At 40.1% G+C, this 25,876-nt stretch overlaps 2 protein-coding genes across 12 annotated transcripts in view; one reads left to right on the top strand and one right to left on the bottom strand.

The window, feature by feature from the left end:
- The window catches only part of MEF2A (myocyte enhancer factor 2A), a 188,403-nt gene extending 173,436 nt beyond the window's left edge, over positions 1-14,967 (top strand). For 8 of the 10 annotated variants that reach the window (XM_024114971.3, XM_055088190.1, XM_024114966.3 and 5 more), the window contains 4 exons: positions 1,962-1,985; positions 5,665-5,791; positions 9,457-9,583; positions 10,868-14,967. In XM_024114971.3, the coding sequence (XP_023970739.1) occupies positions 1,962-1,985; positions 5,665-5,791; positions 9,457-9,583; positions 10,868-11,237 (648 nt within the window). In that variant the 3' untranslated portion in view covers positions 11,238-14,967. The remainder of the gene's footprint in view (positions 1-1,961; positions 1,986-5,664; positions 5,792-9,456; positions 9,584-10,867) is intronic. The other 2 variants (XM_024114969.3, XM_024114970.3) reach the window with 1 other exon arrangement.
- A 1,233-nt stretch (positions 14,968-16,200) lies between these two features.
- Positions 16,201-25,876, bottom strand: part of LYSMD4 (LysM domain containing 4) — a 41,894-nt gene continuing 32,218 nt past the window's right edge. The window contains exons 4-5 of one of the 2 annotated variants that reach the window (XR_008618603.1): positions 17,572-17,756; positions 16,201-16,233 (exon numbers count right to left, since the gene is read on the bottom strand). Coding sequence is in view for 1 of the 2 variants with exons in the window: in XM_055088188.1 (XP_054944163.1) it covers positions 17,645-17,756 (112 nt within the window). In the remaining variant the exon portion in view is untranslated. Of the gene's footprint in view, positions 16,234-17,550; positions 17,757-25,876 lie in introns of those variants that run through there. The other variant, XM_055088188.1, reaches the window with a different exon arrangement.

The raw sequence follows: 25,876 nt of genomic DNA, 5'->3' as shown, positions 1-25,876 counted from the left end.
GCCAGGACATGGAAGCAACCTAAGTGTCCATTGACAGATGAATGGATAAAGAAGATGTGGCACATACATACAATCGAATATTACTCAGCCATAAAAAGAAACAAAATTGAGTTATTTGTAGTGAGGTGGATGGACCTAGAGTCTGTCATACAGATTGAAGTAAGTCAGAAAGAGAAAAACAAATACCGTATGCTAACACATATGGAATAAAAAAAAAAAATTGGTTCTGACGAACCTAGGGGCAGGACAGGAATAAAGACACAGACGTAGAGAATGGACTTGAGGACACTGGGAGGGGTAAGGGTAAGCTGCAACGAAGTGAGAGATTAGCACTGACATATATACACTACCAGATGTAAAATAGATAGCTAGTGGGAAGTAGCTGCATCGCACACACAGGGAGATCAGCTTAATGCTTTGTGACCACCTAGAGGGGTGGGATAGGGAGGGTGGGAGGGAGATGCAAGAGGGAGGGGATACGGGGGGGATATATATATGTACATATAGCTGATTCACTTTGTTATATAGCAGAAACTAACACAACATTGTAAATCAATTATACTCCAATAAAGATGTTAAAAAAATGCATACCTATAATATAACAGAGAAGTATATCCCCAAGAAAAGGAGCTGAGAAAAAATGACATTGAGGATAGTCATTTGGCTCCCCTTTCATGAACTGGGTGTGGAATACCTGCCACTATCCTTCAGAAATAAAAACTATAGGATATTTCATTTAAGGTGTAGAAATATGTTTATAAGAATTACTAATAAACTGCAAAATTTAAGGACAAACTACAAGTTTGACATTTAGCAACTTGTCAGTTATCTTGATCTTTTTTTAAGAGATCATGAAGCATCTCCATGGAATTCTTAAAATTTGCCACAGAAACTATTTATACCCTTATCCCTGTAAGTTATAGCGAAAACTGTACATACACACACCCATATTATTTTGATGTGTCTTACAGTTGGAGATGTGTGAAGACATCTATAACAAAACAGTGGAAGAGCATTTTGCGCACATTTGAAATAGAAGTTTATAGGCCAGGTAGTTGTTTTTCAGAGTAAATAATGAGCCTCCTTCCTATTTTACACCATTGTCTGCTTTCAGATTGGGGCTTCATGTATCAGTGATGCTTATAAAGACACCTTTCGCAGATTGACAAAGAAGCTTGACTTATTCAAGTAAAATAATAAAAAAAACTAGATAGTAGATTATTTCTAGCATATTAATACTTTCTAGATGTGTAGGGAAAAAAGGAGCAATATGTTTCATTCATCTTTTCTGTATGTGATTTATCAGTTCATTTCTCCTCCAGTCTCATTTTCTTCATATATGTGGTTTTTCTCCATTGAAATTATTATATTCATTTGAAAACTGTATTTGCAAATGATAAACACATAAATTTGTATTATTTAAAACTATACTTACTAAATGTTTGAGTTCTTGTTGTTCCATAACAGTATGCTAGTTACTGTGGGAAATAAGAAAACAAGATAATTTCTGCCCACCAAGGAGCACAGAATCTAGTATAAGATAAATGGACATGTGTGACCAGGTAGGGTAGGGATGGGAGGATTTAGATCTAAGTATAGAGTTAATATTCTCCAGAATTCCAAATAGAAACTAGTTTCATGATTAGGAAATCCTTTTATATATTGTCACAGTAGCATGGCCATGTGTAGGCGAGGCCAGCATAAGAGCAGACCAAGTTGGGGTAGGAATGTCTTTAAATCCTGGCCCTAGAGGATTTAAAAGAATCTTTCCAGTCTTTTGAAGTCAACTGCAGGTACAGAAACAAATAATTTATGTTTGTACTCACTACATATATAATCATCTCTTTAGACTTCCAAACAACTGCTAGTGTTCAGATAACATGTTTTTCTAAAGAAATATTTTATATTCAAGTACCAACAGTCTTAGTAACTCTCTTATCCCTCTTATGTGCTGAGTGCAGTCGGAGGAAGAGGAATTGGAGTTGGTGAGTGTGGGTTTCTGATTGAAGGGAGTTGAAAAAGATGTAGAAAGTACTAATTCTCTTCAGTGTTTTTATCTAATATTCCCTTTGTTACACAGATTTTTTTTCTTGCTATTAAATACTGTCCAAACATTTTGAATAACTAAACCAACCTACTGGTACTGCAGAGTCTGGTTTTTCTACTTATAATTGTATATCTTGACCCATTTTATTTGTTACAACTTTTTAGGGAACTTTGGGATAGAGCCTTTATAAACAATAGCTGTCCATGATGAGAAGACACATTAAAGAATTTTTTTAAGGAAAGATACAAAATACCTTTTATAGTTCCCCAAATTATTAATATATTTTTAGAAAATGACTTCACCCTCACAGTTCCTCAGATTGTAACACACTGTCTTGTGTTTCTCTTTCTTTCAAAAAGATTACATCATTTTTGGTGAGGTCACCTTTTTTCACAGAGTTAGAATTATTTCATCCTGCATGAGACGATCTGAACCACAAGGGGGTTCCCTGTTTATTAAAATGAATGTCTTTAATTTAACATACACAAACTTACTTTTTTTTTTTCTATCAGAAGATATTCTGTTCTTAAAAGTAGCTATTACCTTTCTTCCAAAACAAATTATTTCTATTGGCTTTTTTTCTAGAAATTAAATTTGACTAAAAATAACTTTCAGTTGATATATTTCTTTGGGAACTAAAACTCAAACCTTACAGAACTGATCTTCTGATTTCAGTCAGCTGCTAATTAGGTGACTTTAAAGGGAATAAAAACTTGAAAATGTTTAGTTTTTAGCATGGACAGAGGTTTAGATTGCATGAAAGCATGGGGGAAAGGCATCTGTTCATTTTGTTTACATTTTATTATTATATATATATGCATGCTGGTGTGTTTTGCACAGTTGGTTTCTTTTCAGATAAGGTTGTCTGTTCTCTGTCCTTAAAATGAGAGATTGTTCTTTAACTTTGTGTTCACTCTCACAGTTTTGGATGTGGTTTCATATTGGTTAACTAAAATATACTAGCCAGCTTTCATTGTGGTGTTGGATTATATCATGTGCAGATTTTAACTATCTTTTGGGGAAATACTTAATGATACAGTAATGATTAGCAAATAGATGTTTATAGTTCAAGACAAAATAATTCATCTTAGATTAAACCTCACTATACCCTTAAGAAGTTATGAATGCTTCCTTGTGAACTTATGAATTATCTAGCAATATGTTGCCCTCTAGTGGTTGTGGAAATCAGTGCGATTGAGCTTTAATGGGTAGAACCAATATATTGGAGTGTCACTGTTTTACACACACACACACACACACACACACACACACACACACACTCCATCCCACCCCCCCATCTTGAGGTCACATCAGTAGATTTCCATGGAGGTGAAGCTATGGCATGGATAAAGCTAGACCAAACCATGTTGTACTGTATTTTTCACCTAGTATTTGACTCTTGAAGTTTCAGTGACCAAATCTGTGAGAACAAATTAAATCCAAAGTAGATCTCTGTCTCAAAAATTCATTAAAATTTTTAACTTGATGCTGAGACAAAAATGTATTCCTTTCCACATTCCTTAAAGTATACCCTCAATTACAGAATTTGAAGACTATAAAATATAGCAATCATAAAAATAAATACTTGTAATTAAGAAACAAATATATAACCAAAAACTGTAAATAGTCATTCACATTTCTAAAACTTAAGCTAATTCAGACTCTAAAACTTAATCAATTTAAAATGCAGAGCTTTATGTGTCAGACCAAAATATAATCAGAAACACAATCTATTAGAATTTGGAAAGTTGTATAAATTGGCTTGAGCTCTAAAATATAATCATGAATGGCTCTGACCCCAAGTGAAATAAAGACAAGTGCCCTGGAGCCTACACTAAAGACTCCTTTAGAACCAGGCTACAGAGATTCCTTTAGAAGCCTTGCAATTCTAGAACAACTCTACTTCATGACAGCTCCAGGGGAATAGCTGTGGATCAGAAGGAATAAATATATTTACCTTTTTTTTTATACGAGTTATGTAGAAATCTTGGGCCAGAGGGTTTCTTAGAGCAATAATTTAAGGGTACTATCTTACCTTCCTGTAGTACTTCAGTTGTCTCAAAGCATTTCCCATCTGTTACCTTACTAGATTCTCACAGTAGTACTACAAGGCAGGCAGCACAATGATCGCTATCTTCCCCACTTTACAACTGAAGAGGTTTGGAGAGGTTAAATGATTTTCCCAGTGCTTAGGAATTAGTGAATCTGGGACAAGATCCAGGGCAGTATAACCTGAATGGTCTTTCCAACATCCTCTAACTTAAGATTGGATAGAAAATACAAACTAAAAAGAAATAAAATGAGATCTGGATCCTTATCAAATGATCAAAAGTTCAAATATCTAGATCTAACCAAAGGCCTTTATCTGATTACCCTTTGAAATGGTGATAGAGAAAACTGAATCACATCCTGACTCTTTATAACCTCAAGGGCACTGAATTATACTTTTATTCATATGGCTTAGTACCCCAAATGTCAGTTATCAGGCTGTAATTTCTTCAGTTAGAAAAAAATAACCCTGGAGTTATGCTTTAGCCTTCTTGTGTTCTAACCACATGGAACTTGGAGTCTGTCCTGTTCCTCTGATCCTCAGTTTTAGAAAGTGTTTGCTTAAGGCAGTGTCATGAGAAACTGCCCTGTCATACCCCTACATATAGAGAATGGTGACTATCTTAAACTGACTTGATTATTCAATAGTTGATTTCTTTTTTCATTCCCACTGTAGATAGGATACTATGTAGATGCTGTCAGTTGGCAAGCATTTACCATTTCTCATACAGCCCTGTCAAAAGTACTTTATTCAAGAGCTCTCTACTCAAAGCTTCTCCTCTCATAAGAGTCAGGAGACTGTGTCTGAATCTGCCCTAAAAAACAGGTCAGTGTTGGATGATGTGGATGATGGGAGAGGCTCTGCATGTATGGAGGCAGGGAGCATATGGTAAATCTCTGTACCTTTCCTTCAATTTTGCCATGAACCTAAAACTGCTCTTTTAAAAGTCTTAAAAAATCTGTATCTAAATATACACATACATATACATGTACATATATATATATGTGTGTGTGTCAACTGCAGGATCACAGGGAAGGAAATATGAATATAAGCTGCACTTTAGTAAGCCATGACTTAAAACCTTGTTAATATGTAAATGCTGCAAAAAGTAGTTTTGATCCCTATATGCTCATGGACTTATAATCTCTATATATACAAATGACCTTGCTATCCTCGGGTATTTAAAATATACACATATTTTATTTAGGGTAGTTTGGCTGTCTTTATAGTAGCATCAAGTCCTCATTTATGCTAACACATAAGTGTTATCAGTCCTAATGCAGTTTTCTATTTTAAGGGTATATCTCTGACATCAATAAACTCTATGAAAAAGACTCTAGGGGAAACTGAATAATTAATGTAAAATAGTCCTTAAAAATTAAATATTTAGTTATTCTCATTAGTATTTTTAAGGTTTTCACATGATCACTGCTTCAGGGAATAATGACATTCACATCATAAAACTGTGAAAAATGTCACTTTTAAATTGAATGTTATTTTTAAAATATTAAGTTTGAATATAAATACTCACAGAATAACACTTTTACCTTTTTCTTCTTTCTCACAGAATACCCAGAGGATAAGCAGTTCCCAAGCCACTCAGCCCCTAGCTACCCCCGTGGTGTCTGTGACAACCCCTAGCCTGCCTCCGCAGGGCCTGGTGTACTCAGCAATGCCGACCGCCTACAACACTGGTAAGCCTACTCTGTTGCCTTTTGTGGGTTTTATTTTTTTGTTTTGTGCTCAACATGTGCTTTTATGATTTTTAAAAAGTATATTTATTGAAATAAGTTATTTCCAGTTTCTTAGATTCACATTTGGATATGTTAAAGAAACACATGCTAGTCTTGAAAAAAATTAGAAAATACACATTTGATCATAGAAAGATTTCCCAGCATGAACTTTTACTTACAACCCTGACGAAGAAAACAACTAGCTGTTATCAAAATTATGGTATGCAGCAAGTGGAGCAAAAGGCTTGGCATTTTCTGTATAGTTCTTGTTAAACAGCATCTCACTATTCCAGGCTTTTGAAATAAGGTATTTTTCTGTATGCTGTGTCAACCTACCTTGGAAAAGACTGAGTCCCTTTGGACCTCAGGGCTTGGGGAGGTGGAGCTGGGTGGCTGTGCCGGCAGGTCGTGTTTGCCCGTTTGGTTTCTGCTGTTTGTGCCTGAGGGGCAAGACCAGGAGCTTTCTTGTTTCTCCTCAGTCTGTCACTCGTCACCTCTGAGGGGAGCTTTTCACTCATTCGTGTTTATTTAGACATTTCACTCCCAAATACCCTATTTGGAGGGTATATCAGGCAAATTTAAGAATGCTGCAGTGACTGAAGGGGGGGTGCTTTCAGCCACGCATGCTGTGTGGAGAACCCTCTGTGCACAGGTTTCTCTAGATGTGCCATTATAGGGAGTGGCAGAGGACACATGGGGCTTCACTTTCTCACCAGCTGAGCCAAACACCTGATGCTTCAAAAGAAGGAAAGAGGGAAATAGTTAATACCTTGCCAGTTTTTCAGAAACTACAGTGCAGAGAATTTATTCTTTTGTGATTCTAATAAGGAGACTAATAAAAATCATCTAATTTTAGACTTCAGGGTAAATGCTGTAGCACGGTGCTTTCACCCTGCTCTCTGGAGCTCCCAGAGGGGTGCAGAGCCATCAATACATTTGATTGCTGCTTTAATTCCAAGTAGTTCTTTTAAAACAGAAATAACTTTAAAAGGTTTTGTTGAAAAAGAAAGCCTCTTAGAAAATGTCTACTAACTTTTCCAACAATCAATATGAAAAAAAATGTCCAAATCCATTAGCTAAATCTAGAGTAAAGCCAGGGATTATGCATTCATAGAAATTCTGTTTCATTGTCCTGATCACCAGCTATATGAGCAACACTATTCTAGGGACATAACATTTTCTTCCAAGTTTATTCTGGAAAAGGAGACAGGACATACCTAAGTTGGTAACTATGGCGGGGAAGTCCGGAGCTGTTGAGGTTACCAGTTGATACTCTGATCTCAAGAAGGTGAGGAAAGAAGGAAATCTGTGAGCTAGAATGTTCAGAGGAGTGTTGGCTGAGGAGATGGGACTTGAATTGGGTGTCAACATTAGTTTACAGTTTACTGAGCATTTCATGACAGGTTTTTCCAGTATTCAACTTAGATATCCCCCGTATTTGTTTTTAGAAATGCCATTGGATTTAAAGAATCTTTTTTTTTTAAGTCCAGAAGGAATTACCAAAACATAAAAATGGAGTCAGGTTCTGTCGAAACTGTCCATCACTTAGCATCAATCTCACTCCTTCTTTAACTACATAGTCTTTGCTCTCTCTCAGAGCACCTATTCTGTTTAATGTTACCACGTTATCTTTAACGTATTTATCTATTTGCCTTTTTAAAACATGCGTCCATGTTTTGTCTTTCGTTAGTATATCAGCTACGTTGTCTGTGTGTGGCATGTGTCAAACACATGCCAGTCAGTCAGTACAGGGATGAATAAATGAGCAACATTTCAAAGAGTACAGTAGTTCTGTGTGGAGGAATCATATAGATGCTTCCTCATGCCCATCCATAAGATCACTCCCAGCTTCTCCATTTATTCATGGATCCATTCAGCACATATTTATTGAACACGTACTGTGTGACAAGCACCGTGCCAGGCACTGGAAATACAAGAGTACATGGTTAACAGTGGAATGTAGGGTCTATCAGAGGAAAAGACACAGGACAGACAGCTCTAGGAATAATTTATTACTGTCATGTTAAGGGCTGCACTGAAGCTTCAACCTGAAGGAGCATGCGTGACTCAGCCAGGCAGAGTAGGGAGAGTGTTCCGGGAAGAGGGAGTACTGTGTACAGAGGCTGGGAGGCAGCAGGAGTGGGCTGGAGGGATGGGACGGCTGTAGAGTTGAAACTTCAGTGGTAAGTAGGGATGCATAGGCCTTGTTGAGGACTTTGGACATGAGAAGCATTGAGAGCATTGGGAAGCCATAGAAAGGTTTTAAGCAGAGAGGTATCATGACCATATTTGTTTTTTGAGATCACCTGGCTACAGTGTGCATGGGGCAAAAGTGAATTCAAGGACACCACACAAGAGGCTACTATCATGGTCCAAGTAGTGGATACTGATGGCGTGAACTAGGGTGGTGGCAGTAGAGACGGTGAAACTTGGGCAGGCTTGAGAGACAGTAGCTAGAGTCAAGCAGACATGATGGTTGGTGGTGGAAGTAAGTACCAAGGATAACACCCACAGGTTTCTGGCACAAACAGTCATGTGAAAGTTGGTTCCATTTACTAAAGAGAAGCAGGTTTGGAGGAAATGATGAGTTAAGTTGGGGTCATGTCAGATTTGAGGTGTCTGGAGAGACATCCAAGTAGACATGTCAAGTAAGTAGTTGGAAGGACTTGGAAGCACTGTGGAAGGCACAGTGTGATGGACCCCCACCCCAGCTTCTGTGGGGAGGGACGAGGCAATCTTAGAGAACACTGAATGAGAAAATATCCTAAGCAGAGCTATGCTGTTTCAACTCAGTTTCTTTTTTTAAAATGCTAATTCACTAGGAAGACCAATTTCTTTAAACACCTCTCTTGAGACATGAAAAAGAAGTTAGAAGAGTTTTTGCCTCCTCTCTTTAGAAAAAGACAAGTGTTAATGATGAACTGAAATAACTCTACGTGTGAATGATGACTAACATCCTAAGTCTTGGTCACAATGATTATGACTGAAGCATTCATGTGTATTATGTCTTGTAACAGTTTTTTGATGAACTTTCATTTTGCATGCAATCAGGGATCTTTGACAGTTCCTGTACTTCGAACAAACGCAGTTATTTAATTGTGTGATAATGTAAATACTGTCTATGTCACTAAGCTTGGCACCCCATGAGAAGGGGTCCTGAGTCTTTCCTGCTCCCCCTGTACTTCAAGAATATGAGACGTGCTGATTTAGATGGAGTCAGGGTGAGCTGGAGTGTTTCTCTTTGTTCAGGAGGGTAGCAGTGGGCATATTTATTTAAAATAACAATTGTATAGGAACATCCTTTAGTGATGGCATTTTTATTATTTCTATTTACAAGTCCGGAAGAAGTATCTCGACTTCTTGTAAAATAATAAACTATAAATTATTCAGTACAAAATTGAAACCTTTTTTATTGAAATAATCCCAGACAACTGAATACAGCTAGGTCCTATAAACCCCCCCAAAGAAAAATTTTTTGTGGGTTTTAGACCCATAAGTGCGTTGTTTGATGTTATGAAGTACCTGGCTTCTCTCAAACTAAGAAAACTTTTGAAGCAACTATTTGAAAAACAGGTTTTGCATGGTCCTTTTATTACACACACAAGCAACATTTCCTTCTTTTTTAGATTACTCACTGACTAGTGCAGACCTGTCGGCCCTGCAGGGCTTCAACTCCCCAGGAATGCTGTCTCTGGGACAGGTGTCAGCCTGGCAGCAGCACCATTTAGGACAAGCAGCCCTCAGCTCTCTCGTGTGAGTAACTAGAAACTTTCCCCAAATCTCTACCCCTGTTTCCCAACCTCTGTCTCATTCCACTGTTTGAAGAAAGGCAGCCTGAAGGTATTCCAGCCTACCTACCACCCTTCTCTTTTTTTGCCTTGGTTAACATCAACAGACAAAGAGAATAAGAAAATGAGCTGTGCCCTTTGCTTTCTCCCTGGATCGTAGGGGAGGAGTGGTAGGGCTTGGGTATCTTATGTATGAATCAAGCTACATGGGATTCATGTGGTTGATCCCAGCCCACTGCATACACTGTATACCTCACCAAGAAGGGTTCACAAAAGAGAATGTTCCTTATGGACAGCGTGTGAGGATATAACTGAAAAGGGTTTACAGTGGTGCCCAGGTAGGACCAGGCATCACCAGCAGAAGGGGAATGGTGCTTCAGTAGAACCAGAATAGTCAGCCCACAGAGCAGCTAGAGGAGAACATCCTAGAAGAGGGGACACCATAGCAGGCCCACGTGGCCTCCACGAGGGTTGGCTGCCTCGCCCCTGCTCAGGACACTCGGGACACCCAGCCTCCTAGCCTCCTGCCCTGAAAATCCCCAGAGAGCTTCCCTGCATCCTGAAATAGCTCCACAATGCATACTGTTATCAGTCGTCTTGGGAATTATGTCATGGAGAAAGGCACAGAGTATCTGAGGGAAATTTCTTTGCCTACACAGGTGTTTGGCCCTTGGGCCTTTGCAGAGCATCGTAAATGAACACACTAAAAACAGGCATGCAAAGTCAAGTGGAAAAGGCTTGGTGCTCAGACTGGGGGAAAAGCCTGTATACACTCTACCGTGTCCTACTCTGAGCAAGTCACTTAGCCCTTTCTGAGACTCTTTCGTCATCTGGAAAATAGGGTGACATGACTGACTTCTGAGAGCTGCTGTGAGAATAGGTGACATGTTGTGCCTGTCACAGAAGCAGCAGAAAGGAAGAGAGGGAGCAGAATTCAAGTTGCCATATTGTTCCTCTGCCATTTTGGTCCATGTACAGCATTAGTCACTGACACTGTTTTGGATACTTCAGCTACAGAAGTACCAAGACTGTGGGTAACAGGACCAGTCACTAAAAATCTCAACTGTACTTGTTTTTTTCTACCAGGGATATGTAATTTTTTTCTGTGCAGGAAACACCAAAACTGGTCTTGGGGAATTCTGACAGTATTTCAGACCCTGGACTTTTTTCAGTCAGTTGGTGTCTGTAATATTCCGTTTATGCAGATGCACTCACTCATCTACCATATCTTTTTTTTTTTTTCCTTCAGTGCTGGAGGACAGTTATCTCAGGGTTCGAATTTATCCATTAATACCAACCAAAACATCAACATTAAGTCAGAACCAATTTCACCTCCCCGGGATCGAATGACCCCATCAGGCTTCCAGCAGCAGCCGCAGCCGCCGCCGCAGTCACAACCCCCCCAGCCGCAGCCGCAGCCACAGCCGCAGCCGCGGCAGGAAATGGGCCGCTCCCCTGTAGACAGTCTGAGCAGCTCGAGCAGCTCCTATGATGGCAGTGACCGGGAGGACCCGCGGAGCGACTTCCATTCTCCGATTGTGCTTGGCCGACCCCCAAACACTGAGGACAGAGAGAGCCCTTCCGTAAAGCGAATGAGGATGGACGCGTGGGTGACCTAAGGCTTCCAGGCTGGTGTTTGTACTTTCTGTTACTGCAGTGAACTGCTCTACATATCTAAGTTGGTAAATAAGGACATGAGTTAAATATATTTATATGTACATACATACATATATATCCCTTTACATATATATGTATGTGGGTGTGAGTGTGTGTATGTGTGGGTGTGTGTTGCATACACGGAATCAGGCACTTACCTGCAAACTCTTGTAGATCTGCAGGTGTGCATCCCATGGCAAACAGAGCACCCTGTAGGCAGAGTCTAGTCTGGCACTTCCTTGGACTACTTGTTTCATAAGATAACCAGTTTTTGCAGAGAAACGTGTACCCATATATATAATTCTCCCACACTAGCTTGCAGAAACCTAGAGGGCCCCTACTTGTTTTATTTAACTGTGCGGTGACTGTAGTTACTTAAGAAAAATGCTTTGTAGAACAGAGCAGTAGAAAAGCAGGAACCAAGAAAGCAATACTGTACATAAAATGACATTTATATTAATTACCCACCTGGCATGGGTCTCTGTTGCAAAGAGGTGCATGGGAAAGGGCTGTTGATATTAAAAACAAAAAACAAAACAAAAAAGCCCCACACATAACTGTTTTGCACGTGCAAAAATGTATTGGGTCAAAGAAGTGATCTTTAGCTAATAAAAAAGAGAGAGAATAGAAAACACGCATGAAATATTCAGAAAATATTAGCCTAGAAATATAGAGCATTAACAGTAAATTAATATATTAAGTTATAATTGGAATATGTCAGAAGTTTCTTTTTACATTCATATCATAAAAGTTAAAGAAACTGATTTTAGCTCATGTATATTTTATATGAAAGAAAACACCCTTATGAATTGATGACTATATATAAAATTATATTCACTACTTTTGAACACATTCTGCTATGAATTATTTATATAAGCCAAAGCTGTATGTTGTAACTTTTTTTTTAGAGAATAGCTTTATCTTGTTTTAACTTTCTAGTTTTATTTTAAGAGGGGGAAAAAAACAAACAAAAATATCTTGCAAGCAGAACCTTGGAAAAAAAAAGCCATGAACACTTATTACTCTATATGTAAATTAAAAGTTGAGCCAAACTCTTTGTGTATATAGAATCTTAAATATATTATCACCTTTGATGTAAGTACCTATGTATTGTATGGTCACCAGATTAAAAAGTATATTTTTGTGGATTGCCGCCAATTTAGGGGGAAAAGGCGAGATCCTTATTAAGTAGAGTATTCACTGTTTAATATTTACTATTTTGTTAAATATACTGTACTTTGGATTTTAATTATTGGCCCAGTCTTTTCAGAGGATTGTATAAAGGGGTTTCTCCCCTCACTGGTGGTGAATGTGTGATGTTACATTGTAATCTTTGTGCTGTATGGGTTGAGCATCATTATATATTTTATATGTGTATATAAATAGCAAAGTGGCAAAAAAAAATTGGTGTTAAGTTCATCCTGCATAAATGTAAAATGTGTTGTGACAGATTTTATAAGGCATTATTTAAAACTTGCCTTTTGTGAGGAAAAAAATATAGTAGAAAAGTTGACCTAATTTAATTAATATTAGAGAAAATGGCAAAATAGTTGATGAGCACAAAGGTTTTATAAGTGGTAAATGATTAGGGAAAAATATTCGTGGGGAAAGGGGTTTTTTTTCCTTGACCCTCTAAAATAGCGTGATGCAGCTGGCTACAGAATACTACCACGCCGGGCACTCTGTGCATCGAATGACACTGCAGTGTGGGGAGCAGTCCTCTCATGGTGCCGATTCTTGGCACAACTCTTGCCATCCTAATGCCCTCAACTGAGATGCTGACCAAGGCCTTACTCTCACAGGAAGACAGCTTAAGTGGTAACAGCAAGTTCGGCAGGTCCCTGGGCTTGTGCCATGAACAAAATTCAAAGTCCTGTATGTCTTTCATCATCGATTTTTAAATATTCCCTTTCCTGAGAAACTCAAAATAAGGGGTTAAAATTACTGCTATTTTCTATTTTAAACTTAATATTAAGCAGTTACCTACAATTTTTACTTATGTTTTGGTTTTTCCCCCTAAATTGCGTTCCTTGTGACGTTTTCCTCCTATGCTCTTCGTGACAAATCATCAGCCAGACTTCCTGGCTGACACACAGGTAGTAGGTACAGGATAAACTTGTGGCATTCCCAGCTGCAAAATGGAATTCTGTTTTTAATGACATTTCCGGTAGTAAATTTTGAGAGGCCAAAAAAGGGAGGGCAATATGCTTTCTCCTCTTGTCAGTTTAGACATTTGGCTCATATTCAGAAAGGATTGTTTTTTCTTTAAAATGTACTTATTTTACTGAACTACTTACAGGCACATTTCTTCATGAGGTCACACCTAATTGAAAGAAGACAGTTTCCCAGCACTGAATTTCCAGGATAATCCTTACCACTTTGTAAACCATTTATAGCTTTGGAAGTGTTCAGTGCTTCTTTGGTTGTTATTTATGCATGTTCATGAACTTCTGCTGTACATGGGATAGGAGTTAACACATTCACATTTACTGTCTATTTTCTTGTGTGCCTTATGAGATGGCTTTTCTGACTGTATCTCAATAGTCTTTCTTTCTATGCAGGTTTATAATCAGTACAACTACTGTTTTCTAAAATAATATCACACAAGGCTCGGAGTTTGTATTTCAATTACGCTGACCAAGTAACAATGTATTCCGTTTTCAGGAACTGAGTATTTGACTGTTAACCCTTTTCCCATACACCCAGTGTGACTTAGAGCATATGGACTTGACAGAGACGCCCTCACCCAGACCCCATGTACGAACACATAAACATACATGTCTCCTGGTGGAAACCAGCTCAGAGTGGGGAAGACACTAACCGTGTTACTTTAGAACCTACTTTTCTACCCTTTTAGACTCATGTGTTTTTGTATGACACCATCATAAGAAATTTTATCCCTGCAGATGAAGTATTTTATTACTAAAAGACAAAAACAAAAAAAGCTTAAATTGCACTGGTTAAAGTACAGTTTCCAGCAGCTGTACTTCCTTCAGCAGTCTACCTGGTACTACACTGAGAGTGAAAGTCACCATTGTACATCTACAGATGGTCCCAATCAAAAATCAATCTTTTGAGCCCTAATTATGTCCATTGTGTTAGAAACTAAATCAGGGGTTTGTTCTAAAAGAACAATATATGTTTTACCATTTCCTTTTACTGTAAGGACAACTAATAAAGCATTAACATATTTTCTGTATTAACCATCATGCGCACAAGAAATACATAGTAAATAAGGAACCAGAAAACTCCTGGCATTGGATCATAAGAAGCTAGATGATTAGAATGTGAAAAAGATTTTACAATTGTAAAACTTTTATTTCTCTGTAGAAACTTCCTTCACTTTGCTGTGCGAGAAGACACTGCTTTGCTATATTTAAAATGGCTTTTTTAAAAGAGATTTATGTATTTGGTAAATGTTTGTAGTCAACAGTTCACACAAGAAGCTGTACACGGTTTGATCATGTAAAACCGTTTGGCGGCACAAGCTGGACTTTGTTGCCATCCTTGAGATGAACCTTTTAAGAAAAATAAGTTAATCTCAATTTTTCCCTGAATGTGTTTTTTTTCTTCATTATACAATAAATATTATAGTGAACTTTTTATCAAATGGTTAAGAAAATGTTAGAGATTGTTGTAAACTCTTTGTATCCTGCACTCACTACAGTAAAGATGGACTGGCTTTTCCTGTGTACTCCAGACTCTGTCATGTTTGCCACCAGTCGTCCTCTTTTCCCTTCCCCTTCTTCTCTCCCTCCCCTCCCTTTCCCTTTCCCTCCTCCTTCCCCTCCCCTCCCTTTTTCCGCCTGCAGGTCCCTTTCACTTGCTTTAAGATGTGGTCAGGGAAACTGTTGGCGGCACCCCACCAGCCTCCCCTGTATTGGCTCCCGAGGCCTCTCCTCCTGGGGCGGCCCTGGACGCTTTAGGAAGCAGCCAGGGATCCAGTCCCAGCATCAGCCAGCCTGGCCGTTCTGTGCATGCTGGTGTGGATACATTAAACCCATTCAGTCTCTGATCGCGGCTTCCTGCAGGATATGCCACCAAAGTGTGGGGGTGGGGCATTGCCGGCACTTACTATCATCCGAGTCTATTTCTCCCTCAAGTTTAGGTGGTGAAATAATTTGTTTTACTCAACATGCATATATAATACTGAGCTGGGGTGGTAGAAGACAGATTTACTAAAAAAAATTTTATTTTCAAAAGTGATGTGAAAAATTATCTTAAACTTGCAGCAGAAAGAGTTCCTCTGATTCGCTTTCTAAGCCATCTCCCAGCTAAGCAGATTCTTGCTATCAAATTAAAAGCTAAATTTCTGTGCTAGCTTTACTTGCTGGCTACTGTGAGACTCTTACTAGCAGGTTTTGAAAAGCTGGTTGAGGCCTGTGGCTAAAAATAATCACACCGGCAGCTACTTAAAATCAATTCATTGCGATTTCCTAGTTGGCTCCCATGGGTGCTGCCTCCCTCTAGGCTCTGTCTTGTTTTTCAGTTGATTCTGTGACTGACACCAGCCAAGAAAATGACTTTTCAGTGATCTTTCTTCTGCCAGTGGGATGGCTCCTCCTGCCTGCTCCCATCTGCCTGTCAAGTCAAGTCTCTCACAAGGGGTCAAAGTACCACTTGGTTTTAGAACTGAGGAGGCAGCGGTCTTCCTTCCAGCTGACACAAGAGTTGGGAGGTTCCAAATAGGCACCTGGAACACTACAGGAAGGGGCTCGTGGGGGCTGAGTGGACACATGCTGCCAGGCAGAGTGTGCTTAGCCCAGCGAGTGAGAGGTGGGCCCCAGCCCATGACTGCACGTAGCTGGGGTAAATTCCCACCTCCACCACAGTGTCTGCTTCCTAGAGGACCCAAACTAACAGGGCAGCTTACCCCACTTTGAGAACATGCTCTAGACTCCAGTCACTGTCTTACACACAGTCTGCCTGCTCTGTATATACCAAAGCGGCTGAACGCAGCTGGGGAAGAAAAAAATCAGTTATACTAACTGGTTTCACCATATTCTCCACCACCCTTTTTTAAAACTTTATTTTGAACTAATTTTTAACTTACAGAAAAGTTGGAAAAATAGTAGGTTCCATATGTCCCTCACTTAGCTTTCCCTAATGTTAACTTACATAACCATAGTACCACTATCAGAACCAAGAAATTAACATTGATACAGTGCTATTAACTAAATACCTTATTTATTTGAATTTCACCTCTTTATCCACTATCTCTGTTCTAGGATCCAATCCAGGATCCCACATTGCATTTAGTTATGTCTCTGTAATAGTTCCTCAGTCTTTTCTTGTCTTCAAAAAGACAAGACACTTTTGAAGAATACTGATCAGTTACTCCAAATAGTATCCCTTGATGGGTGGATTTGTCTGATGTTTTCTCATATTGGAATGTGTGCATTTTGGCAAGAATTCCACAGAAATGATGTATCCTTAATGCATCATGCAGTTCATGTCATATGTACAGGTGATGTTGACCTTGACCACTTGGTTAAGTGGTTTCTATTGGGTTTCTCCACTGTAAAGTTACTATCTTTCCCTTTGTAGTTGATAAGTATCTTGGGGAGATGATACTTTGAAACTGTACATAGGTTTTTCAAACTTTCACCTACTAATTTTAGCATCTTGTTTAGAACAACTGTTTCTGTAGTATTTGCCTGTTTTCTTCTACATTTATTAATTGGACTTCTGAAGGAAGAGCTGTCTCTTCTCCCCACTAATTTATTTAATCAATCATATTAATTATGGAATCATGGATATTTATTTTATTCTATGGGTTATAATCTAGTACTATCACTATTTTATTCCTTATATTATTCCAGTTTTGGCCATTAAGAGCTCCTTTAGGTAGACTCCTGTGTTCCTTGGAAAAGCTCCTCCCCATTTTTTAAGCATTTCCTTATTTTCTGGCAAGATGTTAAACACTCTCATATTCATTCCCTGTCCAGGTACTGGAACAACCACCTCTCCAAGGATTCCTAGTTCCATTTATTGGAGAATGGCATTGAGAAGCCAAGATTTTGGCACTACATGTGCTCATTGCTACTAGAGTCACTGCTTTTTGGCCCTCTCTGCCACCAAAGCTAGGAAATAAATATAGGTATGCTCACTCACAGACACACATCCATATTCTGCAGCTAGTTATCGAAACATATGTATGCGAAAAAACATGAGCTTACAGTAACACTTCCAATTTCAATTCAACATCACAGGGTTCATTTTAACCTTTCCTTATTTGTAAATTCTTTCTCCTAAGGTAAGAATCTGGCTCTCATTATCTGCAATCTTTTTACTTACTTGTTCAGTTCTAGCGTACACATAAGGTAGTTTCAGAATTGCTAGTCCAGGGACTTCCCTGGTGGTCCAGTGGTTAAAACTCTGTGCTTCCACTGCAGGGGACACGGGTTTGATCCGTGGTCGGGGAACTAGGATTCTTCATGATGTATGGCATGGGAAGAAAAAAAAAAATTGCCAGTCCACACCTGTGTGAGAAACACATTTATTGACCAGATTAGAGCATTTGTGTAGTTCTTTTTCCCTCTGGCCTTATATTATCCAGTGAGGACAGTGTTTTCCATGGTTACTTTACGTTCCCAACCACCTTCAGTGTTAACGTTATTCAATATAATATAGTTAGGATCTCTTGTTGGCTTTTATTTCATTTCAGGTACTCCCCCTCCTACTAGTTGGTTTTAATTTATTTGGGGGGAGATAAGTGAATGGTATCTGAAACATTATTATGTTCTAAGAGAGCTATACAAAAGATACAGTAATGTCACTCTCTTCTCACCCCTGCTACCCCATCCCCCTCCCTGACTTTTCCCACCAGCCCTCTGTAGATAACCAGTCTCTAGCTTCTGGTTTAATCCTTCCTGTATTATTTCTTTCGCATAAATTAGCATTTTGGTGGGGTTTTTTTGTTTTTGTTTCTTTTGCTTTCTTCACTTAACGGTATGTCTGGTATAAACAAGATATAAATTACACACTCCTGAACAACTAATGGGTCAAAAAGAAATCAATCAAAAGGGAAATCAAGACATATCTTGAAACAAATGCAAGTGGAAACAAAACATACCAAAACCAATGGGATGTTGCAAAAGCAGTTCATAAAGGGAAGTTTATAGTGATAAATGCATTTACAAACAAAGAAAGATCCAAAATAACCTAACTTTACACCTCAAAGCACTAGAAAAAGAAGAACAAACTAAGCCAAGGTAAGCAGAAGGAAGGAAATAACAGATCAGAGGGGAAATAAAGGAAATAGAGATCAGAGCAAAAATATAAAAGATTCAAAACCAAGAGTTATTTTCTTTAAAAACAAAATTGACAAAACTTTAGCTAGACTAATTAAGAATAAGAGAATACAATCAGAAATGAAAGAGGCAATATCACAACTGATAACAGAAATACATAGCATCATAAGACATTACAAGGAACACTTGTATACCAACAAATTGAACAACAGAGAAGAAATGGATAAATTCCTAGTAATATACAACCAACCAAGACTGAATCAGGAAGAAACAGAAAATCTGACTAGACCAATAAGAAGAAGATTCAATCAAAAACCTCCCAACACAAAAAAGCCCAGGACCAGATGGTTTTGCTGGTGAATTCTAAATCAGTTAAAAATTTAATACCAATCCTCAAACTATTCCAAAAAATTGAATTGGAGGGAACACTCCAAAACTCTTTTTATGAGGACAGGACTACCCTGATAACCAAAGCCAGATAAGGACAATACAAGAAAAATTACAGACCAGTATCCCCAATGAACAGAGATGCAAAAATTCTCAACAAAATATTAGCAGAACAAATTCAATGGCACATTAAAAGGATAATACACCATGATCAAGTTAGATTTATCCCTGGGATACAAGGGTGGTTCAACATATGCAAATCAATCAATGTGATGTATCACATTAATAGAATGAAAGGTAAAATTCATATGATCATTTCAATAGATGCAGAAAAAACATTTGACAAAATAAAACATCCTTTCATGATAAAAATGCTCAGTAAAGTGGGTATAGAAGGAGCAAACCTCAATACAATTAAGGCTTTATATGACAAACCCACACCCAACCAACCCACAATCAATCATATGCAACAGTGAAAGGTTGAAAGCTCTTCCTCTAAGATCAGGAACAAGACAAGGGTGCCACTCTCACCATTCTTGGTCAACATACTGGCAATCCTAGCCAGAGCAATCAAGCAAGATAATAAAATAGAAGAAGATTCTGGAAAAAATGGCTATGTAAAAGATCCCGGCTTCCCTGTCCCTGAGCAGAGATCAATGATTAGGCAGCTATCCACAAACAAAAACAGCTCCAGGAAATCTCTAGAATCCACTTATGAAATTTTAGCAACATGGTGGGGAAAAAAAACAAAACCAAAAAAACCCAACAAACCTGAGAGTAACTGCACAAGAAGAGAAGGAAGACAACTACATTTTGCGTGTATCATCCCATCCTCCAAGACAGTATTCAGCACCAAGAAGGCCAGCTACTAAGAGTGCCTCTGAGTGGGAGACCTGCCCTGCAGACAAGCTCAGCAGCTTCCACCACTGATGAAGTCACCAGCCAGCTGCTCAGATTTGCCAGCCACACCACAGGTATTTACATTCCCCAATGCCAGCCAGCCGAGCTTCAGTCCAGTCCCTCCCTGCTTCCTAACCCCCTCCCCCCCACCCACTGCCTCCTGCAAGAGCCTGGACCTGCACCAGTAGCCATCCAAGGTCTCTGTGGCTGCACATGGATAAGAAGACACCTGAGTCCCTCCCCACCCCCACCAGAGCCTGGGAGCTACACTTAGAGCAAGCTGGCTTCAACAGCTACATGTGCAAGACACAAACCTCAGTGCCGTCAGCTGACCCCCACCACTGGCTCTGTGCTAGGGACTAGACCCTCCAGCTGCCCACCAGTATGCCGCCAGCCTGATGCTGGTCACTGGCCTCCACCATAGCACATATGCAGGGAGAGGAAACGGTACAGACACAGGTAAACACACTGACTGCCAGGCCCCCTGATGCTGCTTTTGGGCAAGGATCAGGCCCTGTCTTCCCTCACAGGGAAGCAACAAGATGCCCACCTATAGACAGCCCCTCCAGCTTTGCTCCAGCATGCCAATGCCCAACCCCCATCACCAGCCCTCACTACAGTGTGCACAACCCATGGGGAGACTGTAGCACACTGACATCCAAGGACCCTGCAGCTGCCTGCAGACCTGGATCAGGCCCTGCCTTCTGTAACTGGCCAGCACCACCACACCTACCTGTAACTAGCCCCTCCAGCAGTGCACATGCATGCCCCCAGCCTGACCCCCACCCCTGGCCTTCACTGCAGTGTGCATGCCCAGGGGGAAAGAATACAGCCACAGGAGAGAACACCAAGGACCAGGGCCCCTAGCAGCTGTTTCTGAGTCCAGATGAGGCCCTGTCTTCTGTTGCTGGCCAGCACCACCATGCCCACATGTAGGTAGTTCATCCAGCTGAGGGCCTGCATGCCCCACAGCCTGACCGCTGTCACTGTCCTCCACTGTAGTATACATACCCGAGGGTAGAGTGTGAAGCCATAGGAAAACATGCTGACACCCAGGTCCTCCACAGATGACAGTGAGCCCATAGCTGGCCCTGGCCCTTGCTACCTGCCCTGACCCCCATCACTTCAAGTGTGCCTGCAAATAACCTCTGCCACTACAAAGGCATCTGCAGCAGCCCCTGAAGCAGAGTATGTGCACACCATTGGCTCCAGCCACCACTGCTGCCTGCCCTGGTCCCTAGCTATTGATTCAAGAGGCATGCTTAGAAGCCCAACATCCCTTGCAGCCATTTCAGATTCCCTGCAGTGCTCACCCAGGAATACATAGTTGTCAATACTGTGAATCCGAGTGGCCTTGAGACAAAGAGACATCACACCCGCATTGGATCCAGTGCTGCCATGTGCCCTGTACCACTAGATCTGGGGTCACCACACAATCCGGTGTTCCCCTATCCACAGGTAACAGGCTTCTCTTACCAAAATCAGTCCATAAAGTCTGGAAGAGGTGACTACCTCTTCAAATGCTTGGACACCTACACAAGGCTACAGGGATCAGAAAGTATCAGGAAAACTTGTCTCTACCAAAGCAATACAGTAAACCTCCACTATCCAGACCAAAGAAATGGAGATTCATGAATTGCCCAACAAATAATTTAAAATAATTGCAAAAGAAAATTGCCTACAGACGCTCAGAGAGCTAGAAGAGAACACAAATAAACAACTTGATAATATGAGAAAAATAAAACAAGAATGAAATGAGAAGCTCAATAAAGAGACAGAAAACATAAAACAGAACCAAACAAATTTTGAAGCTAAAGAATACAATGACTGAACTGAAGCCTTCAACAAAGAGCTTCAACAGCATATTTGAACAAATAGAGGGGAGAATCAGTGGACAAGAAGACAAGTCAACTGAAATTGTACAATGAGAAAAGCAAAAAGAAAAAATAATGTAGAGGAACAAAGAAAGCCTACAGAAGTTATGGGACATAATCAAAAGAAATAATGTACACATTACTGGAGTCCCAGAAGGAGGAGAGAAGGAAAAAGGAGTAGAAGCTTATTTAAAGAAATAATGGCTGAGAATTTCCCACACATGAGAAGAGAATTGGACATTCAAGTTCATGAAGCTAACAGGTCACCAGTCCAAAACATTCTTCTCCAAAACACATAGTGATAAAATTGTCTAAAACCAAAGACAAAGAGAGAATTTTAAAAGCAGAGAATTTTAAAAGATAAAGAGAGAATTCTAAAAGCAGCAAGAGAAAAAAAAAATTCTCTCATACAAGGGAGCCCCCATAAGACTATTAGCAGATTTCTCACCAGACACTAGGCCAGGAGAAAATGAGATAATATATTCAAAGTGCTAAGAGAAAGAAACTGCCAACTAAGAATACTTTACCAAGCAAAGTGGTCCTTTAGAAATAAAGGTGAAATAAAATCTTTCCCTAATAAACAAAAGCTGAGGGAACTCATCATCACTGAATGTACAGTACAAGGAATGCTGAAAGGAGTTCTTCAAGCTGAAAAAAAGGCCACTAATTAGTAGCTTGAAATCATGAAAATATACAACACACTGGTAAAGGATAGAGTAAGATTTTGAATACCTTAATACTATAATATGATATGCTAACTACTTAACTCTAGATAAAGGCTAAAAGGCAAAAGTATTAAACATAGCTTTAGCTTCAACAATTTGTTAATGGATACACAATAAAAAATGTAAATGGTATCATCAAAAACCTAAAAGGGGAGGGGGAGGGGGAATAAATGGATACAATTTTTATATGCAATCAAACTAAATTGTTATTAGCAAAAAATACACTGTTATATTTATAAGATGTTTTATTTAAACTTCATGGGAACCCCAAAGCAAAAATCTACAACATATACATAAAAGAGAAGAGGGAATTAAAACATAACACTGTGGAATATCATCAATTTACAAAGGAAAGCAACAAGAAAGGAAGAAAAGAAAAAAATGGAAATATAATAACTGTCAGAAAACAATAAGATGGCATTAGTAAGTCCTTACCTCTCAATAACTACTGTAAATGTTAATGGATTAAATTCTCCAATCAAAAGACACAGACTGGATGGATAGATTAAAAAAAGAAAAGACCCAACTGTATACTACAAGAGATTAATCTAAGCTCTAAGGACATGCATAGGTTCAAAGTGAAGGGATGGCAAAAGATATTCCATGTAAGTGGAAGCCAAAAGAGCATGGGTAGCTATACTATATCAAACAAAATTGACCTTAAGCCAAAAATAGTAACAAGAAACAAAGATGGTCATTATGTAATGATAAAGGGTTCAACTCATCAAGAAGATATAACAATCATAAATGTATATGCACCCAACATCAGAGCACCTAAATATATTAATACTAACAGATCAAAGGGAGAAATAGGCAACAATACAATAATAGAAGAGGATTTCAATACCCCACTTTTAACAATATATATATCATCCAGACAGAAAATCAATGAGGAAACAGTGGACTTGAACTATACTTTAGACCAAATGGACCTAACAGAAATATACAAACATTTCAGAATATACATTCTTCTCAAGGGCACATGCAACATTATCCAGGATAGATCACATGACAGGTCACAAAAAAGTCTTACCATATTTAAGAAGAATGAAATCATACTAAGTATCTTTTCTAACTGCAATGGTATGAAACCAGAAATCAATAATAGAAGGAAAGCTGGAAAAATCCCAAATATATAAGACTAAGCAACATGTTCCTGAATAAACAATGGGTTAAAGAAGAAATAGCAAAGGGAATTAAGAAACATCTTGAAACAAATGAACATGGAAGCACAACATATCAAAACCTATGAGATGTTGCAAAAGCAGTCCTAAGAGGGAAGTCTATAGTGATAAATATCTGCCTACATTAAGAAACAAGAAAGAGCTCAAGTAAACAACCTCACGTTACACATTAAGGGAATAGAAAAAGAACAAACAAAGACTAAATTGAGTAAAAAGAAAGAAATAAAAAGATCAGAGCAGAAAAAAATGAAATAGAAACCAGAAAAATACTAGAAAAGATCAATGAAACCAAGGGCTGGGTTTTGGGTTGTTTTTTTTTTTAATAAACAGGATCGACAAAGCTTTTGCTAGACTGAATCAGAAAATTAAATAGGGGGGGAAGAGAGAAGATGGCGGAAGAGTAAGACACAGAGATCACCTTCCTCCTCACAGATACATCAGAAATACATCTACACGTGGAACTGCTCCTATAGAACGCCCACTGAATGCTGGCAGAAGACCTCAGACCTCCCAAAAGGCAAGAAACTCCCCCCGTACCTGGGTAGGGCAAAAGAAAAAAGAATAAACAGAGACAAAAGAATAGGGACGGGACCTGCACCAGTGGGAGGGAGCTGTGAAGGATGAAAGGTTTCCACACACTAGAAGCCCCTTCACGGGCGGAGACTGTGGGAGGCAGATGGGGGAGCTTCAGAGCCACGGAGGAGAGCGCAGCAACAGGGTGTGGAGGGCAAAGCAGAGAGATTCCAGCACAGAGGATCGGTGCTGACTGGCACTCACCAGCTGGAGAGGCTTGTCTGCTCACCCGCCGGGAAGGGCGGGGGCTGGGAGCTGAGCCTCGGGCTTCGGCTTCGGTTGGATCCCAGGGAGAAGTCTGGAGTTGGCAGCGTGAAAACAGCCTGAAGGGGTTAGTGCACCACGGCTAGCCGGAAGGGAGTCCGGGAGAAGTCTGGAGCTGCCGAAGAGGCAAGAGACCTTTTCTTCCCTCTTTGTTTCCTGGTGGGCGAGGAGAGGGGTTTAAGCGCGCCGCTTAAAGGAGCTCCAGAAACGGGCACGGAGCTGCCGACGTGACAAGAGACTTTTTCTTGCCTCTTTGCTTCCTGGTGCAAGAGGAGAGGGGAGTAAGCGCACCGTGTACAGGAGCTCCGGAAACGGGCGCGAGCCGCGGCTGTTGGCGCGGACACCAGAGACCGGCGTGGGACGCTAGGGCTGCTGCTGCTGCCAACAAGAGGCCTGTGTGCAAGCACAGGTCACTCTCCACACCGCCCCTCCTGGGAGCTCGTGCAGCCCGCCACTGCCGGGGTCCTGGGATCCAGGGACAGCTTCTCCGGGAGAACGCGCAGCATGCCTCGGGCTGATGCAACGTCACACCGGCCTCTGCCGCTGCAGGCTTGCCCCGCATCCGTGCCCCTCCCTCCCCCCGGCCTGTGCTAGAGCCCCTGAATCAGCTGCTCCTTTAACCCCGTCATGTCTGAGCGAAGAGCAGACGCCCTCGGATGACCTATGCACAGAGGCGGGGCCAAGTCCAAAGCTGAACCCCAGGAGCTGTACGAACACAGAGGAGAGGGGGAGGTCTCTCCCAGCAGCCTCAAAAGCAGCGGATTAAAGCTCCACAATCAACTTGAAGTGCCCTGCATCTGTGGAATACCTGAATAGACAGAGAATCATCCCAAGTTGAGGAGGTGGACTTTGGGAGCAAGATATATTATTATTTTCTCCCTTTTCTCTTTTTGTGAGTGTGTGTGTGTGCTGCTGTGTAAGATTTTGTCTATATAGCGTTGCTTTCACCATTTGTCCTAGGGTTCTGACAGACCCGTTTTTTTTTTTTTTATAAAATTTTTCTTAATAATTATTTTTTATTTTAATAACTATAGTTTATCCTACTTTATTCTGTCTTCTCCCTTTCTTTCTTCCTTCCCTTCTTCCCTCCTTCCCTCCTTTCTTCCTTCCTTCCTTCCTCCCTTTCTTTCTCTCCTCCTTCCTTCCTTTCTTGCTTTCTTCCTTCCTTCATTTCTTCCTTCCTTTCTTCCTTCCTCCCTTCCTTCCTCCCTTCCTTCCTTTCTTTCTTTCCTTTTTATTTTTTCTCGCTTTTATTTTGAGCCATGTGGCTTAAAGGCTCTTGGGGCTCCAGCCAGGTGTCAGGGCTGTGTCTCTGAGGTGGGAGAACCAACATCAGGACACTGGGCCACAAGACACCTCCCAGCTCCACGCAATATCAAACGGCGAAAATCTCCCAGAGATCTCCATCTCAACACCAAGACCCAACTTCACTCAATGACCAG

This window comes from Physeter macrocephalus, chromosome 11, assembly GCF_002837175.3.
Source record: "Physeter macrocephalus isolate SW-GA chromosome 11, ASM283717v5, whole genome shotgun sequence".
Classification (NCBI taxonomy): Eukaryota; Metazoa; Chordata; class Mammalia; order Artiodactyla; family Physeteridae; genus Physeter; species Physeter macrocephalus.
The sequence above is the reverse complement of the archived record's forward strand: the minus strand, read 5'-3'. Positions and strand labels throughout refer to the sequence as shown.